Source organism: Primulina eburnea, chromosome 16 (assembly GCF_022965805.1).
Source record: "Primulina eburnea isolate SZY01 chromosome 16, ASM2296580v1, whole genome shotgun sequence".
Classification (NCBI taxonomy): Eukaryota; Viridiplantae; Streptophyta; class Magnoliopsida; order Lamiales; family Gesneriaceae; genus Primulina; species Primulina eburnea.
The window spans coordinates 6,038,048-6,061,631 of NC_133116.1; the positions used below are offsets into that span (position 1 = coordinate 6,038,048).

The 23,584-nt window shown below is 35.1% G+C and overlaps 2 protein-coding genes and 2 pseudogenes across 2 annotated transcripts; 2 read left to right on the forward strand and 2 right to left on the reverse strand.

The window, feature by feature from the left end:
* Window positions 1-238: 238 nt before the first annotated feature.
* On the forward strand, window positions 239-2,567 carry LOC140816601 (uncharacterized). Its single transcript, XM_073175975.1, has 2 exons — window positions 239-630; window positions 1,235-2,567. Exons 1-2 carry the CDS (start codon window positions 562-564, stop codon window positions 2,321-2,323), a joined length of 1,158 nt encoding a protein of 385 aa, XP_073032076.1. The 5' UTR covers window positions 239-561; the 3' UTR covers window positions 2,324-2,567.
* A 4,724-nt stretch (window positions 2,568-7,291) lies between these two features.
* On the reverse strand, window positions 7,292-9,079 carry LOC140816617 (chloroplast sensor kinase, chloroplastic-like; annotated as a pseudogene).
* Window positions 9,080-16,564: 7,485 nt separating this feature from the next.
* LOC140816533 (probable protein phosphatase 2C 14) lies at window positions 16,565-18,819 on the forward strand. Its single transcript, XM_073175863.1, has 5 exons — window positions 16,565-16,950; window positions 17,193-17,363; window positions 17,666-17,836; window positions 17,921-18,100; window positions 18,190-18,819. The coding sequence occupies exons 1-5, from the start codon at window positions 16,618-16,620 to the stop codon at window positions 18,655-18,657; spliced, it is 1,323 nt and encodes a 440-aa protein (XP_073031964.1). The 5' UTR covers window positions 16,565-16,617; the 3' UTR covers window positions 18,658-18,819.
* A 1,005-nt stretch (window positions 18,820-19,824) lies between these two features.
* LOC140816779 (protein-tyrosine-phosphatase MKP1-like) lies at window positions 19,825-23,288 on the reverse strand (annotated as a pseudogene).
* Window positions 23,289-23,584: the final 296 nt, after the last annotated feature.

The following is a 23,584-nucleotide window of genomic DNA, read 5'->3' on the forward strand; positions in this document are numbered from 1 at the left end:
ATTAATTTTTCGGACGATTTTTTAAAAATTAAAATGTTTCGGATTTATACGCGTATGTTATACTTGAGCAGGTCAATAGACGTGTTTTAGGGACCGAGCCCAATATTTATCAAACAAATTGCGTGTAGCTAAAAGACCGAAATACCCATGTAGTTATAATTTGTGATGAAATTAAGGATGGGTGTTTTGGTCAACTAAATGGAAATATTCCCAGCCTTCGAAGATATATAGAAATGGGCATGTGTGTGTAACTATGTAAGTGGGGGGGTAGAAGACCATAGAAACGGCTTCCTTGTAATCTTTACAACTGCCACCCATTCACAACCCGGTAGGCAAATTCACGAAGATTTCTGTTTCCGTTGTTGTTTCTGGGTCTTTACTTTGTTGTCGTGGAAAACAGAAACTTTGGGTTGTTTGTATGAGTTTGATTCTCTTTTTCTAACCCCCCGGTTGCATAAATTTTGAAGCGTGGCGAGAGAGAGAGATCTTCATTGGGTTTTAATTTATTTACATTGTTTTGATCTTGCAATTTAGAGTTTATTTTGGGAGAAATTGTTTTTGATGGCTGAAGGGGGATCTTACTATTGTTCCAAGAAGAGAGATGATATATGCGGCAAATCCTGCGACGAGGTAACTTTTTTTTTTATTACCTTTTTTTTTCTTAATTGGAATATATTTGTATGCGTTAATGAAGGGTTGGGTTGCATCGAGAAAAGTTCAACTCTCGGTTTTTCTGAAAATAATGATTCCGAAGGTTTTTGGGTTTGATCCCTTGTCGGGAATTTTAGTTTTGGGTACTCCTTTCCTTTTTATTTTTTGGGGAAAATATGGCGAATGCAACGGAAAATTTTAAATATAGGAATCTCTGTTTGCCCTTGCTGGATTGGAGGGTTGAATTTACTTTGTTTATATGACTACAGATTGATACCGATCAAATTTCTCTTGTATGATATTTTGGGTGTAGAAACCTGAAACATGGGATTCAAGATCAAGATCCCATTTTTATGATTTTGTTATGTTTGTAGATCGACTTTTGTTCCCCGATGTTTCTTTTGCATTTAAGTATAACAGCAATGTGAATACTTAAGTTACGGTTGATGGTTTTCTTCAATCTTCACCATCTTGTCATCAAATTCGTCAAATTTTTCATATTTTTTTCCACATCTTTTCCATTTAGAAAGTTGAGTTTGTATACTTTATATGGTTTTAAATATGTTGTGTTTTGGTTCTGCAGGATTCGGGACGGACCTTGAGCATGTCGAGATTGAAGTGTATTCTGCGCGGGCTAGATATAAAAGCCTATCTCTTTCTATTTGTGATGGTACCGACTTGTGTCTTCTTTATTTATGTGCATGGCCAGAAGATTACATACTTTTTACGGCCTTTGTGGGAATCTCCACCGAAGTCCTTCCATGAAATACCTCACTACTATCATGAAAATGTGTCCATGGAGAATCTATGTAAACTTCATGGCTGGGAAATGCGGGAGTATCCTAGGCGTGTTTATGATGCCGTGTTGTTTAACAACGAGGTGGACATTCTCAAGATACGGTGGAAAGAATTGTACCCTTATGTAACCGAGTTTGTATTGCTCGAGTCAAATTCGACTTTCACTGGGCTGCCTAAGCCTCATGTATTTTCCTCTGTCCGAGACCAGTTCAAATTTCTTGAGGCACGGTTAACCTATGGGCAAGTTCCTGGGCGATTTAAGAAAGGAGAGAACCCTTTTGTTGAGGAAGCATATCAGAGACTTGCACTAGATTATCTTCTTAAACAAGCCGGGATTCAAGATGATGATTTGTTGATAATGTCTGATGTCGATGAGATACCAAGTCGACACACAATTAATCTACTGAGGTGGTGTGATGGAATACCTCCAATTCTCCATCTTCGTTTGAAGAATTACTTGTATTCATTTGAGTTTCTCGTTGACGATAGTAGCTGGAGAGCTTCGGTTCACATTTATCAGTCGGGGAAGACGAAATATGCTCACTATAGGCAGTCTGATGAAATTTTGGTTGACGCGGGGTGGCACTGTAGCTTTTGCTTTAGACACATTCATGAGTTCATATTCAAGATGAAAGCTTACAGCCACGTCGATAGGGTGAGATTTTCTCATTTCTTGAATCCTACTAGAATCCAGAGAGTGATCTGCAAAGGTGATGATTTGTTTGATATGCTGCCCGAGGAGTACACTTTCAAAGAACTCGTCGGGAAGATGGGATCTATACCACATTCATACTCAGCTGTTCATCTCCCTGCATATCTTTTGGAGAATGCTGATCGATATAAATTCCTCTTGCCTGGAAACTGTGTACGATAGTGTCGCGAAGGTTCAAATTGTGAGCCCATTGACAAAAGATTTGGGTGTGTTGCTTTTGAATGAATACCCAGAATTATTCATGCCATTTATTTCAGAAATTATCTGGGAGAACCGAACACATTCTTGGATTTAGAATGATTTTGTAAATAAGTTTTTGGTAGAATTGATTTTCATGTGATTGAATAGTATTTATCTTGTATCAAACGTGGAGACAGGCTATGAAAAGATTGCTTCTTTCTGGGCATCCCTATGCCAGGAAATTTTTTGAATTGGAATTATTTTATCATATGAATATTGAGAAACGTGCTTAACTCTGTAATCCGATGGAGAGTTTGGATCTCTCCATGGTTAACGATGTAGTTCTTATGATGGTTAGCAATTCTTGTCAACTTCTCCGAAAACAGGGGAGTAACTCAGTAATTGATTTGCTTCCAGATGCTAGAGGGAAAGCTTCCTTTGCATCTTGAACTCGTACAATGAGATATGTCAGTTCCATCATTTTTTCATGTGATGCGATGCATTGTGTAACCGGTAACGGGAATCCTAGGTTCTATATTTCCAGATCAGATACCTTGAATATTGTTATACAATGAAAACTGTGAAGTAACAGTAGTTGGGGAATCTGATACCTGGAATAGGTTGAGATCCTTTTTTATTTTTGTATTAAAAAAGTGGGAAATAATACAGGTTGGCATATCCCTGACAACGTAATCATTGAACAGACACTGATGTGCAGCTCATTGTGGTACAGAACAAAATACAAATGTTTTCTTTTCTTTTTATTCTTAAAACTTGTGCAGAAATACATTCTGTAACGATGTTTTTGGTTCAAACCATAACCATTTTTTCCAATTTTCGTCTTGCAAAATTATTTATTTCGATCATAAGTAGATTCATGTCTTGCTAAGGAATTTTATTTCCATATGCTTTTTTAGTTTTCAGATAATTCAGTATCTTTAAGCTTTCAACCGTTAATGGAACAGGAAAGTGGGTTTTGTACTTCATGCGCGTGAGATCCATAATCATGTACAAGAACAAATATCAATCATTTAGATTCATTCGTCCCAACGAATTAATCTATGTTATATTTGGAGTATATTTTTTTTTTCAAATATTAATATATCATTTTCTATAAAAATGTGAGGACAAACTTGATCTAACGATATTGAAATAGAAAAAAAAAAACACTCTTGATGTAACATAAACTAACTCGATTACAACAGGCGACACCGATTTCCGCTAATCCCTTGATTTTTCTATAAATTAATTTAGGCATTTATTCGTATTAATTGCCGTTTTTACATCTCACGTATCCAAGGCTCAAAATTCAGAGCAAACATAATGTGGCAAGTTATTTGAAACAGTGATGAAATAAAGACAATTAATTTCAAAGTGATGTGGACCTTGTGTGACAATTGTCTTAAAGTCGTGGTGAGATCTGATATTTTTTTTCATTTTTGTGAGATACGTTTCTGATCCAACCTATGAAGTATTATTATTATTTATTTCAAAAATAATATTTTTCATTGTAATTATATATCGAGTCGATCCGTTAACAAATAGCATATTATGTCGAGTTATGTAATTCAATTATAATTTGAGTAGATGAGTATGTCTCTTGTGAGACGGTCTCATGAATATTTATATGTGAGACATGTCAACCATACCGATATTCACAATAAAAAGTAATACTCTCAACATAAAAATTAATATTTTTCATAGATGACCCAAATAAGAGATCTGTCTTATAAAATACGACATGTGAGATCGTCTCATACAAGTTTTGCATTTCATCTAAACCAAAGCCATCAATTTTAGCATCAGGCATCTCTAGAACGAAAACTCTATAATCGATATTTTGTGAATCGTGATCTGGAAGTTTAATAATAATCTCGTTTTTAATATAAGATTATTTCTAAATTTATCGTAAATATTGGTTGGGATTCATTACAACGAATAACCATGACTAAGGTCAAATAACTTCCACGATACACAAATTATATATGCTAGTTAATTAATAGTGGATTATCTTTTGGACTATTGATTAGAAGGGAAAATTACATTTTAAGACATTTAACATATTTTTCATTTTTGTTCATGTTATGAATGAAGTCGTAGTTTCTACACTAACTCGCAATTTTTTTCAATTTCAATCCTTTTATTGTTAGAACGCTAATATTTTCTTAAATATTTATCTTCCCTAATCTTCCCAAAAATGTCGACACATCTTCCTTTCAAAACTCAAAATGTCCAATTTATTAGTCCAATGTCAAAGTATTTGGTTGCCAAATAAGTATTTCTCGCCATCCTTAAGATTCCAAGGAAAAAAGACTTATTTTTTTTTTAAAAAAAAATGGATGACTTATTGTACTAAGACTGCGAATTGATTTATAAGATGACTAAAATTAAAAAAATATATTAGTTACGAGATAAAAATGTAATTTTTCTTTAATAAAAACTAAATAAATCTAATATTTAATTTTAACTTCATATCATCGGTTGCATGTGTAAAAGACAAACTCCGAATATTAGAATATATACGCTTTCTTCGTTCCACTAATTTTAATCAACAATGGCTCGAAAGCTGACGGCTTACAAGTTACTCGAAAACTGTATTTAAAATCAGCCCATGTATAAAACGTGAAAAATCGAAACTTTTACCTGACTATCTTAAATTTATACAAGTTCGAGATATAATTATAACAAAATTTTTGCTCATCTAAAAAAAAAGTAAAAAATTATGAATAAAATTTCTTGCTAGATAAATTGCCTCAATTTATAACCAGCATGTTTCTCGTTGGTCTGACAATTTATACGTGTCAAATTTTAAAAATTAAAAATAATGGTAGATTAAAAACTTACACTAAAAAAGTTATTTTACTGTGTGATTTTTTTTTTCACCATTTAAAATGAAAGCCATCGACAAGAGGTACGTATCGGGCTATAGCAGCACCTTTGCAAGAAACGTGAACTTTCAAGGTAGCTTGAAATTTCCTAATTAGGTTTGGTCAAACTCGAACTTTTTCAAATTTGCCTAACTATATTCCTACACGGATCTGACAAGGACAGGTCTGAAGAATAATCGTATCCAAATGTAAAGAAAGTTGTATTTTACGTAAGATATTTTTAAAAATAAACTAATCGTGCGTTTTATGAACATTCTTGATCGACATTTTCATATCTATCTTATAATTCCCAGACATGTAGAATGTTGTGACCCTGGCTTGCACCTTTCGTGCGTTTTTTTTTGTTGTTGGAGAGGATATTCTTGCGAACATCGTGGATGTATTTAATGTGATGTTTCACTAAAAGATATTACAGTGAACATCTTGCGGCATCCAATAAAAGATGTAGGACAAAAATTTGTGTGAGATGATCTAATGGGTCATATTTTGTAAGATTGTCAGATTGATATCTTATTTGGACCATCCATGAAAAAATATTGCTTTTCATACTAAGAGAATTACTTTTTATTGTGAGTATCGTTAGGATTGACTCGTCTCACAGATAAAAATTCGTGAGACCGTGTTACAAGAGACCTACTCAAGATGTAGATCATATCATAATTATATTATATGTATACTCATTTTTTCAAATTCGAAGACAATTCCAAATATACGTATCCAAAAAGAGAGCCTTTTTTGAGTTTTCAAGTGATTAGAACCTAACGTTGTGTTTATTTTTGACACTTTTGACAAAAAGAGAATCAGATTCTATCTTACCGATCAAGTTAAGAAACAACACGTACTATATAAATAGTTCTTGCATCAACAATGTCCGTATCAATTATCATCATCAAATCTTACAGATATCGTAGATATACCCACAAAACCTCACAAACTAAGGATAAAAAGATGGAAAACAAAAGGAATTTGATGCTCCATGCGAGACCAACCTCTCCCTTGGATGCTTACGATCTTTATGAACTCGAGCATATGCCACAAACGATCAGAAATGTTACCGACTTCGAAACCCGAAGCCTCCATGCAAAGTCTCATGCACCTGATCGTGATCAAGTAGTCAAGCCAGGTGCCGGAAAGGGTACAAAGGGACTATATTTCTGGAACACCCGTAAAGATGAAAACGTCGATATATGCGGAAAGAGTATCGATGCCGAAGCTGAGAAATTCATCGAATTTGAGCACGAGAAGTTTGAGTTGAGCAAATGGATGCCCATTGATTGATGCAAATGCCAATAATTATCTTAAATATAATTTGTAGGGACTAAGAAATAGTGTCCTGGTTAGTTGGTTTGTTCGGTCGTTTCTTTGTTTTTATCAATTTATTATTATGTTTATACATTTAAATAATGATGGTGATGGATGCATCGCTGGTCAAGGCTGGAAAACATTATGTCCATGTAAATCATGTAGATCAAATAAATATATAAGGGATTAGGATAAAATATAATGTGTATTTATATCGAATAAATTTATCAAATTAAACTAATGGTTACAAAAGTAACAAAAAGGTCAATCTCATTAAATCTCGAATTGCATGAATAACTTGTGGAGAAAATAAGTTTGAAAATTTGCAATTAAGATCAATTCCAAGGCTTTCAATTATAAAGCGAAATATTGAATTAATCTAATAGAATTATCGGATTGACAATCCTACAAATGATTAGAGCACAAGTAGAGTCTTCATTATTTTGGATATTAACTCCCTCGCAAGAGACAAGTAATGCACGCATTGATTAGACAATACAAAACAGGCAAAGAGGAAAAGTGTTGTACCGCCACCGTCACACTGGTTGCTCCACCGTGAACTATAAACATTTAACGGAGACCCTTTTGGCCACCGAGTCGTCACCGGAATATTCTTCCTCGGATTCTTGATCCGCGGGTGTGGCGCCCAATTACAACTTGAAGAAATGGTCTCAGCATGTTCTTGACATGACTCTGTTCATCACTAGGAGTGGCAGAATGCCTTCAGATGGACTGGAGATATATGACAGCCCCATTATGGATTTCGGAGATCTTTGTTTGCTTTTAGAAATGTTGCCAGTTAGTACACCATATAAGGTAAGCCCTGGTTTATGGGTTTACCGTTTAAGCCAATGACGAAGGTGGTGTGGACAAGTGGCGACACTGTAAGGATATTGCTGTGCTTGTTCTTGATCGCTGAAAGCAACTCGATCATTCTCAGATATGACTATTTATTTACGATTATCTCAACTATTTAGTAGAGATTAGAATTGAGAGCAGGTGCAAGGAACCGAGGCCACGCGTTCTGCTATGATTTTGCATGCGGTGGTGGGTACTGAACCATGAATGGATTCGAAAACTGAAAAAAAATGAAAATTTATAATAGGTTTGCAAGTCAGCGTGTACATGAGCAGAGTCCAAACCAATTAAGTCTGAAAAGTAACACAGGCTTTTGATTGTAAGTTTGTGATCGACATTCCTCGGAGAGATAACACGGACAACACAACCATAACTCTCCAGTATCTCTCGAGCAACAATCAACCCAGCGATGAAGTTCCAACTCATATTGTCTTCTATTCTATCTCCAGCTAATAGATCTGCTCCAAATGGTGCAAGTGAATGCATCTGTGTCTGAAAGAAATTAAAGGAGTAGTTTCCAGCCAAGATACTTATGCTAGAAAACAATGCAATACCGAGTGAATGACTTTACAAACAGAACATGAAGATATACTCAACTAGCAGGTAAAAAAGAAAACCATTACCATATAGTGCATATCAAGTCCATCATCGTCAATGATGATAAGGGCACCTGCTGGTGTTTCAGTAGACATAATTTCAACTTTTCCTTCAATTTCTGTGCTCAATAAAGAACCCTCAATCAAGTTGCTAAATGCCTGCCGCAAAGCAGGTTCATCAACTGCAACTTGTGAAGACCTCAAAAGATCACATAGTTCGACGGATCGTTGCTGCTTATTTGCAAGAGGTTATATGGCCACAACCAAATCCTCCAACACATCAAAGACTTCGCAGAGTCTTCTGACACAGTGTGCCTCCATATTTAGCAAAAAAACTAAAAAAAAAAAAAAAAAAAACACAGAAAAGCAAGAATTGGCATGACATCACCCCTTCAGAATCTTTGCAGTTGCGGAGGTAAACTGAATAGAATTACCTTGCATTTTTTAACCACTCGTCATATATATTTTTATTTTGATGAAAAATATTCTACTAACGAGAAAAATTGTACACTTTCTTCCGGAAAAATATGGTATGCATGATGTCACTCTGCCACTACCGATCCTAATTTCCATGTTAATTTTGAAGAATGTCTAAAAGTGAAGTCTTCAACACAAGCATATACAAGTACACACAGTAACAACATACACGTTGCTTGCCAGAGAAGGACTGGGAAAAAAATCTCTAAACAAGCCATAACATTATTGAACACAAGGTTACATAATTTCCTGATGATGTGAAGGTGCTAGAGCAAGAGGTGGCATGGGAAATCCCAAGTCCTTGGACGGAAAACTTACGGGTAATCGCCTATGAGATTCTTGTGATGTGCTGTTGGACGTTTCAGTTGAGAGGCTATTGGGTAGCTGGGAGCTTATGGACTCAGGCTGAGCACTAGCTGACCGACGCATATTCTTTCGGCGCATCGGGATTAAAGATGCGCCGAAAGAGATCGAGCTGCTCCACACGAAGGCGCTGGAAATCCGGACTGGGCAACTCGAAAGCTTTGTTCTTCTCACCGGAGCCTTTCTCTATCCTCTGCACGAACTCCACCGGTGCCTTATCGCACACACCGTTTCTTCCAGTTTTATCATACAAATCTCTCATTAATTAAATAAAAATCCCCATTCGACTTCTTGGCCGTACAATTATATTATATTATTATTTAAAACTAAACAAAAAAATTATATTAAAATTTAAATTAGTTACATCTATATAGAATAATAAGAGATATGCAAACATAAATTCATTTCAACAATCAGATTGATTTTTCATAGTTTCAACTTTTTTTTAGAATGTATTATTTTGTTTATAATCAGCAGTTAAAAATAATTTAGTAAAGTATATGTACGTAGAGTATTTTAAAAAAAATTGATATTTTGGTTAATTTAATGTGCAATTATTTTTTGGAAAGTCATTAGGTAAAATAATCGCCATAATATAGATATAATGACCACACCAAAGTATAGATTATGTTAGACGTCTCGCATGAGATCGTCTCATTAAAAACTCACTCTTTTAAATATTTAGAAAATTGACACAATTGTCGTTTTTATATGATATCATTATGCTATTTTTTTCATTTAAATTCAATTTTTTAAAAAAAAATCATGTTTGATCTAAATTCATAATCGAGTTGGATTCCACCGAAACTATCACAAAATCAAGCTCATTTCAATTGTGCAAATTATTTTGATTCAATTCTCTCTCTATTGGCCTCAATTTTTCATTTGTTTTTATTAACAGTTTAGCTCCACTTCAAGAATTTCTTTGAGATTATATGTACACGGATCGATTCGAACCTCCATTTTTTTAGACGACATTAGACCCCAACATTTGGTATTGTTTTCAAATTAGTCCCTGTATTTCTTTTTTACTTTTATTTAATCTCATGCTGGTAGTGGTCACGAAATTATGAGCATTGAGCACGGTATGATTTAGAAAAACTACTAATCCAAGAGCAGTTGTTTTTCTTTTCAAGAAACCAAAACAACTCAAACCGAATGACAGAATCTTTTCTGTTCGATCATTATATCCAAATATTCAACAAGATTTCTTCTCAAAGTTTCAAGATCTAGCAAACAGTAGGTGTAACCATGCATTTGAAACGAAACTAGCTATCGCCATTCCTACGTAAGTACGTACTAAAACAAAAGGAAGTTACAAGTGGAACGAAACTTGAATCTTACTCGTGAACATGAAGTCTCAAAGATGACGAACCAGGGAAACGATTCGGCATATGGTCACTGTGATGAAAACGACCAAAAAGGGAATTCCGCCTTTGACAACTCCATCTGTATCCTTGCCGAACCATTCTAGGACGAACATGTAGCTGCACGTCATACTAATCATCCTCACATTCCTCTCAGAATACTTACTCAAGAAATGCTTCAACAGCAGGCGCAGCTGCGGATCAGGAATCTGATCACGCTCACTCTGTGACCAGAAAGTAGGAAGAAACGCCTCGAAGGCGAAAGCAGATTGCACGGCGATGAGGATCCGGAGTAAAACAAGAAATTTCGAGTAGCGAACTCCGGCGGAGTGTTGATCTTCGTAGTATTCTGCCGTCTCTTGAGCAACCCAGATCATCCAGTGAAGAAGAAAGAAGACCACGGCGAGCGCCACGTGGAATGCCCGGTAGAAGCTAACTTTGCCCATTCGCGGCGGGAGAGTTAGAGGTTTTGCGGTGAACGGGAGAAAAGAATGGAATGTTGGAGACTGTTTAGTTTAATTTAAAGGGGTAAATATTATATATTGTGCCCAAAAGTTTTCTATTATTTTCAGGTTAGTCCTTGTACTGTTTATTTATTTAATCTCATCCTCGTGACGAAATTATGGGCATACGGACTCCTCCAATTAAAGGATAATTCCTTTAAACTCCAAACACAATACTTAAAAATTCAATATTTTAAAAAGTTTTTCATAATATTTTATCATATATAAATAAAATATTTTTTCCCGATTTTAAAATATTTATATTTAATCTCAAGTTTCAGTTTGGATATAATAAATATTGGTCCATTTTTCTCACGAATATCCATTTTTCAGTTTGGATATAAAAAATTGTGATTCACCAAAATATTATTGTAGTTCCATAAAAAGAAATACAAAGAACCTTACAATTAAGAAATTTTTAACAACATAATTTCTATAATATAAAGATATTTTTTTCTAATTATGTTACATAGATAAACACTTAATATTAATTTATGTTTTAATTTCAATAAATAACTTTTTAAAGTTATAATATAATTTTTAAAAATATATTGAACAAAAAAAAAAACGAAACACGATATGCTTCAGAAAATTGAAAATAAAATATATATACATTAAGATGAAAATAAAAGCAAAATTTATATTTTAATATTTGTGTTTACATTCCATGGTATATTAATATATTTAACTATAGTATTTTGTGGGATTAAATTCCCATATCCGCTGTGCATGTAGACCATTAACTTTCTTGTAACTTGATTTTTGTAACCTCCCGGTTCCCGCAAAAGTTAGGCCTTGAAATGTAGTGTTTTTTCAAAAACAGTTATTTAAAATAAAAATAAAATAATTCAAAATTCGTGTGAATTGGAGCGTTTTGCATCCAATATCATGAAAATTTTAAGGTCCAAATTCGTCCGAAATAGATATGTTCCGACTCCAGCTTGATTTGAAGGTTGGAAAATTTAAATTTTAATTTAAAGTTGTGTTTGAATTAGGCCCAGATTCGAGTTCGACTCGAAAGATTCAAATATGTTTACGACCTATTTGAAATATTACTAAAAATAAATATACAGAATGCTCTAATCTATTTATTTAATATATATTTACAAAAATAAGACTTGTGAACTATTGATAATATAATTTATGCTCGAATTTGACTAGAAAAATAGTTTTAACATGTTCGAGTTTCATTTGATTTGAATATTGAAATACAAATCAAATGTTTTCAAAAACTCAGTCAGCCAATTCGACTATTTTATAACCTAGTCTATAGTTCGTTTTACACTTTAGATAAATAACATAGGCCAAACCCTTGCGATTATTATCACTGTCACTCTGTTTCTTCAACTTTTAACTGCTCCACCATTAATTTTGATTAATCATTTAATTTATGTTCATGTGAAATAAAATATCCCATGGCTTGCTTAATTCGGTTTGTACAATTATTATTATTATTTAAACTATGGTTATATGAGCATATATATGATAACAATTTGTATGAAAATTAAAATAATTTACGGATGATTTTTTTATACATTATTAATAATTAGTTATGATGATTATAAAAAATTATTTTTAAGTACGTAGTTATTTTGTCAGTTAAACTAAATATCGTACTAAATATATGTAGGGTATTTCATTCGAAATTTTGATGCTTTAATTAATTATATGAGTAATTATTTTGTGGAACGAGTGTTTATATGTTAGACAGGTCAATCGTATCGATATTCACAATAAAAAGCAATACTCTTAGTATTAAAAGTAATATTTTTTCATGAATGATCCAAATAAAATATTTGTCTCACAAAATACGACCCGTGAGACCGTCTCACACAAGTTTTTGCCGATTATGATATCAACGAAACTTTTACCCAGTGGTGCAAGATGCTGAGGGATTTCATCTATTTTTATATGAAAATATTAATTATGATTATTTGAAAAAACAGTTGTGCCCAATTTCAATTTACAATAAAGGGAAGCATTCGCAGAGGGAATGCTCAAACCCACGCATGTATTTCGATTTGATTTAGTAGAATTTTAATTTAGAAAAACTGATAATCCAAGAACAGTAGTTTTCATTTTCAAGAAACCAAAACAAACTCAAGCCCAACAAGAAATCTTTTTCTGTTCTATCATTCAACAAACCAATATTTCAAAAAAGATAACAAAACTGATACGAGATTTCTTCTCGAAGTTTCAAGATCAAACAGTAACCATTCCCCAATCGCATTCGAACATTTACTATGCATTTGATTGAAACTAGCTAGAGTATCACCATTCCTACTTGCTAAAACAAAAACAACTCAGTGAATGAAAAAAAGAAGAAGTTAGTGAAATTAACGAAACCTGGATCTAACTCGTGTACTTACGTCTCAAAGAAACGATTTGGTATATGGTTAGAGCAATGAAAACGAACAAAAAGGGCAATATTCGACCTTCGACCACTAGATCTTTATCCTTGCCCAACATTTCTACGTAGAACATGTAGCTGCACGCCGCAATAAGCATACTCATAGTCCTCTCAAAAAAATTACTCACGAAATGCTTCAACAGCAGGCGCAGCTCCTGATCAGGAATCTCCTCACGCTCCCTCTGTGATGAGGAAAAAGTACGAAGCACCTCCTCAAGCGCGAAACCAGATTGCACCAAGATGAAGATCTGGAGAACCACCAGCAGTTTCGAATAGCGAATTCCTTCAGGATACTGATCTTCGTAGTATTCCGCCATCTTGACAGAAACGGAGATCGGCCTGTGAAGAAGAAGGCAGACCACGGCGAGCGCCACGTGGAATGCCCGGTAGAAGTTGACTTTGTCCATGCGCGGCAGCAGGAGAGTTTGGGATTGTTTTTTTGCGGCGAATGGGAGGAGGAATGGAATGTTCGAGTTTGTTTAATTGAATGGGGCAGTTTTATATTTTAGTCCCCACACATTTGATATTATTTTCAAATTAGTCCTTGTATGTTTCATTTATTTCATATCATCCTCACGACGAAATTATGGGCACGGTACGTACAAGTTGCCTCCAATTAAAGGATTTTTTATTTTTTTTTGGCAATTTGTTTTGTATTTTAATGGTCAAAAGTTAAAACAGATTTTCTTTTCACTCGAAACAATTCCTAAGGTTGCTTTTAAATTGTATTTTTTTTTTAATTCTTAGATTTTTTTTTTTTTGTTCTGAGAATTAATATCATAAATTTCGAATTCACCTCTTAAGTATTTATATAATATTTCATTTTAATTATGATGAATTTCACGCTCACCAAATAATTGTGTAGTTTGAAATATATTCTACTTTGTACTACTGATATGCAATATGTATGATGTTGATTTAAGATTTGATCTATTGTTTTATTTGAAAAAATATAACTATAATCTAAATTCATGGATTTCAAATCCATATCCAGTGCAACCTAAAATTTTCTCATGATATTTTATCCTAGAGTAGATCTCTTTTGAGACGGTTTCACGAATCATTATATATGAGACGGGTCAACCCTACCGATATTCACAATAAAAAGTAATAATCTTAGTATAAAAAGTAATGTTTTTTCATGGATGACTCAAATAAGAGATCCGTCTCACAAAATACAAACCGTGAGACCGTCTTACACAAGTTTTTGTCTTTATCATATATAAATAAAATATTCAATAACAAATTTTGATCTTAAAATGTATATTTTATCCCTAGTTTGGAATGAATATACAAAATATTAACCAATTTTTTGGGATGTAAAAAGTACTGATTTACCAAAATATCATTATAATTCGATATAAAATAAAAATGTATTGTTATTTACGTTTCATTTTTTGTTATTTGTATTCCACTCGTGGACTAATTATAAACATTAAATGGAGTTCAAATACCATTACTCTAAAATAAATCATATCTCACAATCAAGAAATTATTAACAACATACTTTCTATAGATATTATTTGATTTCTAATTATGTTGTGTAGATAAAAACTAAATATTAATTTATGTTTATTTTGAAAAATAACTTTTTTAAGTTATAATATAAATATAAAAATAAAAATAAGAACGAAACCTGATAGGTTTCAGTAAAACAAAATCCTCAAGCTATCACTACCCGATAGAGATAGTAAAAGGGGTGCTTTCATTTGCGAGTGGGTCTCATGTGAGACCGTCTCACGGATCTTAATTTGTGAGACGGGTCAACCCTACTCATATTCACAATAAAAAATAATACTTTTTCATGGATGATCTAAATAAGAGATCCGTCTCACGGATACGACCCGTGAGACCGTCTCACACAAGTTTTTGCCTTCATTTGCATGGCAGTGTTGATCTTAAATTTTGGAGGGGATCGATTGAGGGCCAAAAGTGTCATTGGAGTTGGTATAAATCCGATTAATAATTTATTTTGTGTATTAATATATTCGATTGAGCGATATAAATTATAATAGAGAGGTGGCAAAAATTTGTGTGAGACGGTCTCATGAGTTGTATTTTATGAGACGGATCTTTATTTGGATAATCCATGAAAAAGTATTACTTTTTATGCTAAGAGTATTACTTTTATTGTTAATATGGGTAGTGTTGACCCGTCTCACAGATTGTGATCCGTGAGACGGTCTCACATGAGACCTATTCTAGAGAGGTTGGTCTAACATGAAATCTCTTCTGTTCTATCACTCAAGAAACCAATATTAAAAGTTTTTTCTCCACGTTTCAAGATATAAAAAATTAAGAAGACGTGATAAAGTATAAAATAAGAATAAAACATCACCCGATCTAAAAAAATAAATAGAAATACATATATTAGGATGAAACAAAAGCAGCAAATAGTTTAGTTTATGATAATTTTAGTTTTATTTGAAATAGTTTGATAAAATAACTTTCTGAAACAAGATGATTCAGACGAACATTAGACAGTTGGATTTGGATACACAATCGTCGTTCGTATAAACCTAGAAAACATAATGAATTGTTACCTACGTTATGAACAAAATCTTAACGTAAACACATGATGTTCAAGCCAAAAATTACCAAAATTCGAAAGCTTAAAGAACTAAGAGAAAAATGACTGATAACTGATAACTCCCCCTTCCAAAGAAGCATTTGTGGAAATACTAACTTGGGCTTGGGCCTAATTAAAGTCTGGTAAACTGGTGACCCAAACTAAATTTGAAACTTTCCAAATAATCTGTATAGATACGTTTTAATTAATTATTATCTTGTAGCTTGAATTTTGTAACCACTCCGTTCCCCCAAAAGTAAAAAAAAAAAATAATAAAAAAAACCTTTTACGTTGGGAATTGATTTATGAGGTAGCCATTTTAAAGAGTATTTTAAATTTAATTATTTTTTAAAATTTTATTATGACAAAATCAATTCTGAGACTGGTTTCTTTATTATTTTATTCAAAGCAACTACGACTCTGATATTTGAATAAGTCGAAGGTCTATTACCATTCGTTTACACTATAAAGTTACCTTTTTTTTTTTTTTGCTACAAAATTTATATTTTCACCTCTAATATAATGATATGTCTTTACTTAATTTAATCAGATTTCTTCTTCTTCTTTTCGGCTCAACAAAAAATTTGGTCCACTTATAGTTCTTACGAAATGGATTCATCAATTTTTATTAAAAAAGTTCATTATTTTAAAAAGGATTGCTTTTCCCAATCCCGTGATATAGCTGGAGCCAGCCACCGCTGCCATAATGTATAATAACCAATATAACAGTTCAAGCTTTCTCCTTAATTCCCAACGGCCCCGGAAACAAGAATTCAATGTTTCAAACAGCAACTTTTGACCCGATAAAATAATCTGACGTGAATTTATATATTGTCTTTGACCCAACCAAATGTTGTAGCCGTTATATATATATAATTAATCCTCTCAGGAAAAGCAAATACAGTATTCATCATATATCAAATCATCTTCATTCTCTTGCAACATGGTACCAAGCACTGAAACAAGTGAAGTATCTATGGACGCAATGAATCCTTGTTTTTCTTCAAGTAAAGAAAGAGCAAAAATTTGTGGGTTAAACTCAGATGGATTGATTTCCTGTTCTTTGAAGAGAAAGAGACCTCCCAAGATTGAGATCCCAAATGTTTTAAAAGAAATCTCTACTGATATATTCAAGAAATGTGAGGCTAAAGAGGAAGGCGTTGGTGGTGATCAAGGTTTCTGTGATTATGGGGTTGGTGTTTATTCTTTGAAGGGCAAAAAAAAGTTCATGGAAGATGCCCACAAGATTCTTTCTTCAAAGGACGGGATTAAAAAGGTAGTGACAAAATGAGATCTTGCTTGTATTCATTGTTTTTACCTGACTGGCATATGTTGTTAATGTTTTTTCTGTTTATCCCACCGATTCATGTAGACCAAGCTGAATGTGTGTTTTCAAGAATTAAATATAAACTGTGGAATTAGTTTTCTCGCCGGATCGACGACTGGTTTGGGTAGTTGATTCATTTACTTTTTTTAGATGTATGCGTTGGAAGAACTTATGATAAGTGAGAGCTGCAGGAATTTTTTGGAGTGTATGATGGGCATGGAGGAAGCAAGGCTGCAGAGTTTGTGGCAGAGAATTTGCATTTGAGAATATTTGAAATGTTGGAGAATGCTTCTGAAAGTGAAGCAAGAGAAGAAGCCATCAAAGATGGGTACCTGAAAACAGATGATGAATTTCTGAAGCAGGTAACATTTGCAGATTTGATTTTTTACGTCAGACTGAATATTTTTTAGCAAGATGTCCTGTATTTTATGTTCTCATCATACTTGGTAATTGCAATCTTGTTAGAAGAATTTGACTGTTTACGCAAGGAATAGAAAAATGAAGACTTTTTCAAGATGCCAACTTTTGATGGCAATTACAATGTTTTGTTCCCCGAAGTTTACTGGAAAAAGTCCTTGAAAAACAAACAGCGCTTTAGTCAGAGTTCATTCATTTCTTTTGGATAACAACAAAGGAATTAAACGACTAGGTGCCAAATTCGCAGGGATTTGGTAGCGGTGCATGTTGTGTAACTGCATTGATTCAAGGACAGGAGTTGTTAGTTTCGAACTTGGGAGACTGCAGAGCAGTTCTGAGCAGGAATGGAATAGCCCAAGGCCTAACAACCGATCATTGCCCTACTCGTGAGGATGAACAACGGAGAATAGAGGACAAGGCAAGTCAAACAGAAGCGTCAGTTGGATGTATATTTGTTTAGTTCTAACTTCTCTGACGACCATTTTCTGGAATCTTGACGCAGGGTGGATACGTGGAGTTCCATCGTGGAGCTTGGAGAGTTCATGGAACACTCGCAGTTTCAAGAAGTATTGGAGATGCCCATCTGAAAGACTGGGTGATCTCTGAACCTGATACAAAGATTATGCACTTAAAACCAGATATGGATTTTCTGATTTTAGCTTCTGATGGGCTTTGGGAAGAGGTAAGCACACTTTTGATCGAACGTACCAAGTTTGGACAATTCAGTTTAGATTTTTCACGAGTTGATTAGTCAGATGTAATGAATAACAGGTCACAAATCAAGAAGCAGTAGACATCGTGACAAAGTTATGCTCTGCTAGTACTAAACAAGTTGTGAGATCCGCACCGGAGATTAGGGATAGTTTATGTCCTTGCACGAGTCCCATTGCTGTGACAAGATCACCAAGAGTTTCTTTGGTTAAAACGAAGAGGATGTTACACCATACCCACCAAAAAAATAAAACTTCTCCGGTCTACCAGAAAAAAGTTGATGATCATGGTGAAAATCGAAGCCCTCTATCAAAGATTCGAAGAATTTCAAGCCCTCAGATAAAGAAGAACCCATTTCCACACAATGAGAATGTAGACTTGGTTGAGAAAAAACCAACTTGTAGTGCGCTTCTGACTGCTTGCAAGGAGCTTGTAAACCTAGCTGTGACAAGAGGGAGTTTGGATGATATAACTGTTATGATAGTCGACTTGAAATGTTACCAAGATGTTCAATCAAGTGCTAACTAAGTTGCTGCTGCATATGTATCCTTCCAAAACCAACATAAAAATTGTACCTAGTCCATGCTAAACTTTTTAATTAGCTCAAGATTTGGTCCGACCCTTTTTCTGAAATATATTTGTGTATATTTGGTTCAACTCATTTTTTGAAATATATTTGTGGGATTTGAGTTGCTCGATTTATAAAACTGTTTTTCAAAGAAAGCGAAAGCACATCTTCATGTCCCAACTGATCAGTACTCAGGGATCCCTTGAAGACTCTAATTCTTCTTTTAAACTGATTCTTCTTTCTCCGCTTTCGTTCAAACAGTTGCAGTCGTTTCCCACGTAATGACAGAGTAGTTTCCACGGACTTTAAAGTTAAGACACGTGATTGACATTTAGTACTTGTTTCGGCAAAGAATTCCAAGATGAAGAAAACGAAAAAAAAAACGTAAATTATAAAACAAAGAAAAGAAAAAGTATGAACGTACAGGCAAAAGAGTTTCTCGATCATGCTGGTTCTGTACACAATTGACTGCGCAGCAAACACAGTACAAGTTTCCGAGACTACAAGTCGTGAATTTAATTTCAAAACAAACATGGACATTATTATGATAAATTTTTCGTAAATCCTCAAATCTGAATCATTTTATGAAATCCCATTAGATTGTTTTTTACATGGGAGCAATCGTGGGCACTGGCCGGACCAAGATTTCTATCTGGAAGGCACAATGAGGCAAGAAATTGCAAATTTATCATTATTGAAAAGCCTATATTGAAATATTAGAAAAACTAACTATAACATTGTAATTTTCTTCGCTGAGGGGATGATCGCTCCTTGATGGGCGAGGGCAGTCCGAGGGCCAAGGGTTGCTCGGCTCTCTTGCTGAATTTCCTGGATCATCGCTGAGCACCACGGAAGAACATGCCATTCAGATTAGAGCTGTGAACGTTATAGCTACCTTTTTGATTTAAAAAAACACCAATTTTGAGCTAGAACTTATTATGGGCATAAATATATGAAGTAAACTCACAGATACAGATTCAAGGATGCCAAAATGCATCACCATTTCTATACAAACAAGGCTACTGGGGGACACTAAGCTAGTTAATTGCTCAAGCTATTTTTTCAGTGAGTCGTATCATTTTTTTTTTCAATGAATTTAGCATTCATTAAATTAAATAGGTAAAAACCAGAAGATAAAGAAACAAAGAAAACAATTACATCAATACATCTACAATTTCACCGGATCTAGAGATACATCTAAAAGTGTGAATTTTAATCTTCCTAACAATCTGATCGACGTTAGGTACTTCATTGTCGAATAATACTCTATTTCGCCAGATCCATATGTAATAGACGGTTGCTGTTAGGGCCGCTACGCATCTTTGACAGTATGGAATTTCCTCCGTAGACGGATCTGAAGGCTCTTAACACAACCAAAGGTGAGCCCATAATTTTCTTCATGTGTAACCACGCACGAAAGTTATTCCAAATGTTCCTAGAGATATAAAGATGTAGGAGAGTTTCCTCCGCCGCACCACAAAGAAGGAAAGATTTTTCCACCACGAATGACAATCTATCTCGAGTGAGTAGCTTCCCATGTGCAAATAACCTTGGGAAGGATGCTCGATTTCCCCAAAAGTGGTTTCCATGGCCAACCGCCCGTGGAGTTCACGAAGAATTTGTAAGCACTCCCTATCCCTTGGTTACCATCGAACCAATTGTTTAAGTCACTTATAACTGCGTCAACCGATCCTAGTCGTCTCAATAATTCATCCCGAATAGATAGGATTTGCTTGATCAAAGGTGAATCATCTTTATGCCAACTCCAATGCCACACATCTCCAAGGCTGCTATATATTTAAGCTGTCTTTTTCCAAGTGTATTTTCCACCATGTTTTAGCCAAAAGTGCTTTGTTCCAAGCTCGCAAGACTCTTGAGTCCCAGACTCCCATCCTCCAAAGGCTTGCACAACACATCCCATGCAATTGTTGGATGCTTTGTTGGCCAAATAAACTTCCTACACAAAGATTATATGGTGTTGACAACACAAATCGGGATAGGCAAGATGGATAACCAAAAACACTCGACTCCCTGAATTACCGATTTGATAATCTCAATCTTCCCCGCATAAGATAAAGAATGCCTCGGCCAACAGCTAATTTTTGCCGCAATTGCATCCACAAGTAGACTGTAGTCAACATAAGGCGAAATCGTATCATCTTGCTATAAGGCGAAATCACATTGTAATTTAAACGGGTACTCCCATCTGCAGAGGCAACACTTTCCTCCATAGGACCATTCTTACAAGGATTGGTATCTCGGGGTTCAGGTGAATATGGAGATTACTCCGCAGATACAAACGATGAGTCAGAGCAGTTGGATGATGGAGGGAGAAGTTGAATGAGCCCGGATTCAGAGGTTGACAGCGATGTTGAACTGGAATTCAGTTTATTGGATGACAGTTAGCATGACGTTGAGGGATAAGAGAGAGGTCTCATATCCTTGAGATTACTTTCTGAGCTGCTGCTAGTTACACAGGAAGCGAAAGATTCTGGTGAATAGCACTGGCTATTCAAAGACGATGAAATGTCGGTGGGAGACACAAAGCCATCAATTTTTTTACAGATATGAATGGAATCCGGTGCATTACATGTTTTTAAGGTACTAGGGTTCAATTTTGAAGAGGCGATCAATTCCTTATCTATATTGCTGGTAGCTTTCTCCTCAATCTGTTCCAATCATTCTCTCTTGCCGGAAGACGTGTCTCTGACCCTGCTTCTGATAATGGGAAAGGTGGTACAACACCGCCACCAAGCGCACGGTGAAAGATTTCGAAGTCTAAATCATACTCGGAACACTTCCTTTGATTGAGACATGGAGGAGCTGTTTCCGGCACCATGTCAGACTCCACCGACCTGTTTTGTTCCTCAGACTTTACAAAATGGCCCCCTGTTAAACCCTTTCCGTAGTTGAATGCATCCAAAAATTCACACGACTCTTCACCTTCTCTGACATTTATAACCGGACCCTTGGCCATTTCATAACGAATAAACTGAGCTGTTGCTGCCATCGCATTATCTAACATCATTTGGGAGCAATGCTTCCCGCTCCAGACATATAAAGCAGAAGGAATGAGAATGATGAATGCGCCCCGAGAATCAAGACTCCATTCACCCGGGTCACACAACATTTTCGGTACAAGGTGAAGCGGGTCATATGACGAGTGAGGCGCCATTCGATACATCCTAATCAGAGACATAGGACTCGCGGGAAGGGCATGCACACGTTTCTGGCACTGCAGAAGTTGGCAAGCAAATCCCACATTTGGATCTGTAACTCCTCTGGCTTTTTTGACGAGCTGGTATGCATCATCAAAGCTTTTGCCCTCTTTCCACATAAGATATGCAATAACCAATGAGGTTGATCGAGAAACTCCCTGACAACAGTGGACTAGGACATGCTTCCCTTGTTCTCGAACGTCTTCAAAATAATCGAACACATCATAGAGAATACTCGTAATATCCTCAGAAGGGCAGTCCTGCAGCCAAAGTGTCTTATACACTAGTTCACTCTTAAAATATTCCGGGCAAACAAAACCCACACAGTTCAGCACATGGGTGATCCCATTCTGGCGGAGAATTTCGCGATCCTTTGCAACCGCGTCACTTCCCAAATATACATGGTCTAATATCCTTGAGCATTCTTTATCAAAAAAGGCTAGCTTCTCTCTTTGAAAATCAAACTCTCGAGGCGGTTGTTCTGAAGTTAAATTTCCACAGGGTGTCATTGAACCAGGAGTTGGAGGAGGATTTGGCCATATGCCAATATCATCTGACCCAGCTTTGGGCCAATTCTTGACAGTCGGTCTGATGATAGAAAGAGGCTGAAGTGGTGGCAAACATGCCCGTGCTTTGCTGTTCAATAGCTGCTTAGAATGTGACTTTCTTGGAGGGCGTTCATTCCATGAAGCTGACCTTGAGAATGACTTCCAACTTCCGACTGATGCTGGATCCTTCTCTTCTTCCCTCAACATTTCAAAATTTTAAGCGTACAAACTGTAAAACAAATTAAACCGATCAACATATAGGTCAAGGCAATCCAGTATCATCAATTTCAAGCCCCAACATTGAAGAAAAATGAAGCCAACCGAGCCATCAAATTGAAGTTTATATACACAAAAGGCTAAATCTCAAGATCATCCATTGCCAATTCTTGAAGGAAAGCCTCAAAATACAATCGATCCGAAAAACAGGTATCGAATAACGTACGATTTTCAACAAATCTTTCTCACACTAAACCCATCACCAAAATTCTTCACTTCCATGACATTGAGAACACACGAAATCGAACGCAAATATGATTCAGTAAAAACCCAACAACTCAACGGCATCGAAAGCTAATACTTTCAACGCAAAGACCAATTTTTTTTCCCACAAAAGCACGCATAAATTCAATCAAACACTAAATTCATAACCACAAGAACACACCGAAATCATAAATCGATACAAAAAAATTTCCCAAGAAAACCAGAGTAACAAAAAGAAATACATACACGAACTCGATGTCCTTCCAAATCGCGAACATGAATTTGAAAAGAACGTAGAAAGGGGGCGGGTGGGGGGGACGAAGGATCCTTCAGACATAAAATGTGTGCGGAGAGAGAGTAAATAAATAGGTCTGGCGATTTTATAGATCTGGAAAATGAAGAGGTCAAACTTTCCACGTCATCGTGTTGACCACATTAAATATTTCGGGATTTTCTCATTTGCTTTATTTATTTATTTTTGATTTCCTTTTAATTGTGAATATAATTTCGAACGTCGATTTTTCAATATTACATTCCTCATTCTCTTATACCTCGCTTTAATTGATTATAAAGTCATTATAACTAATCAGCATTAAATTTTTAATCATTAATATAAAAACACACTTATTATTGACAATTGC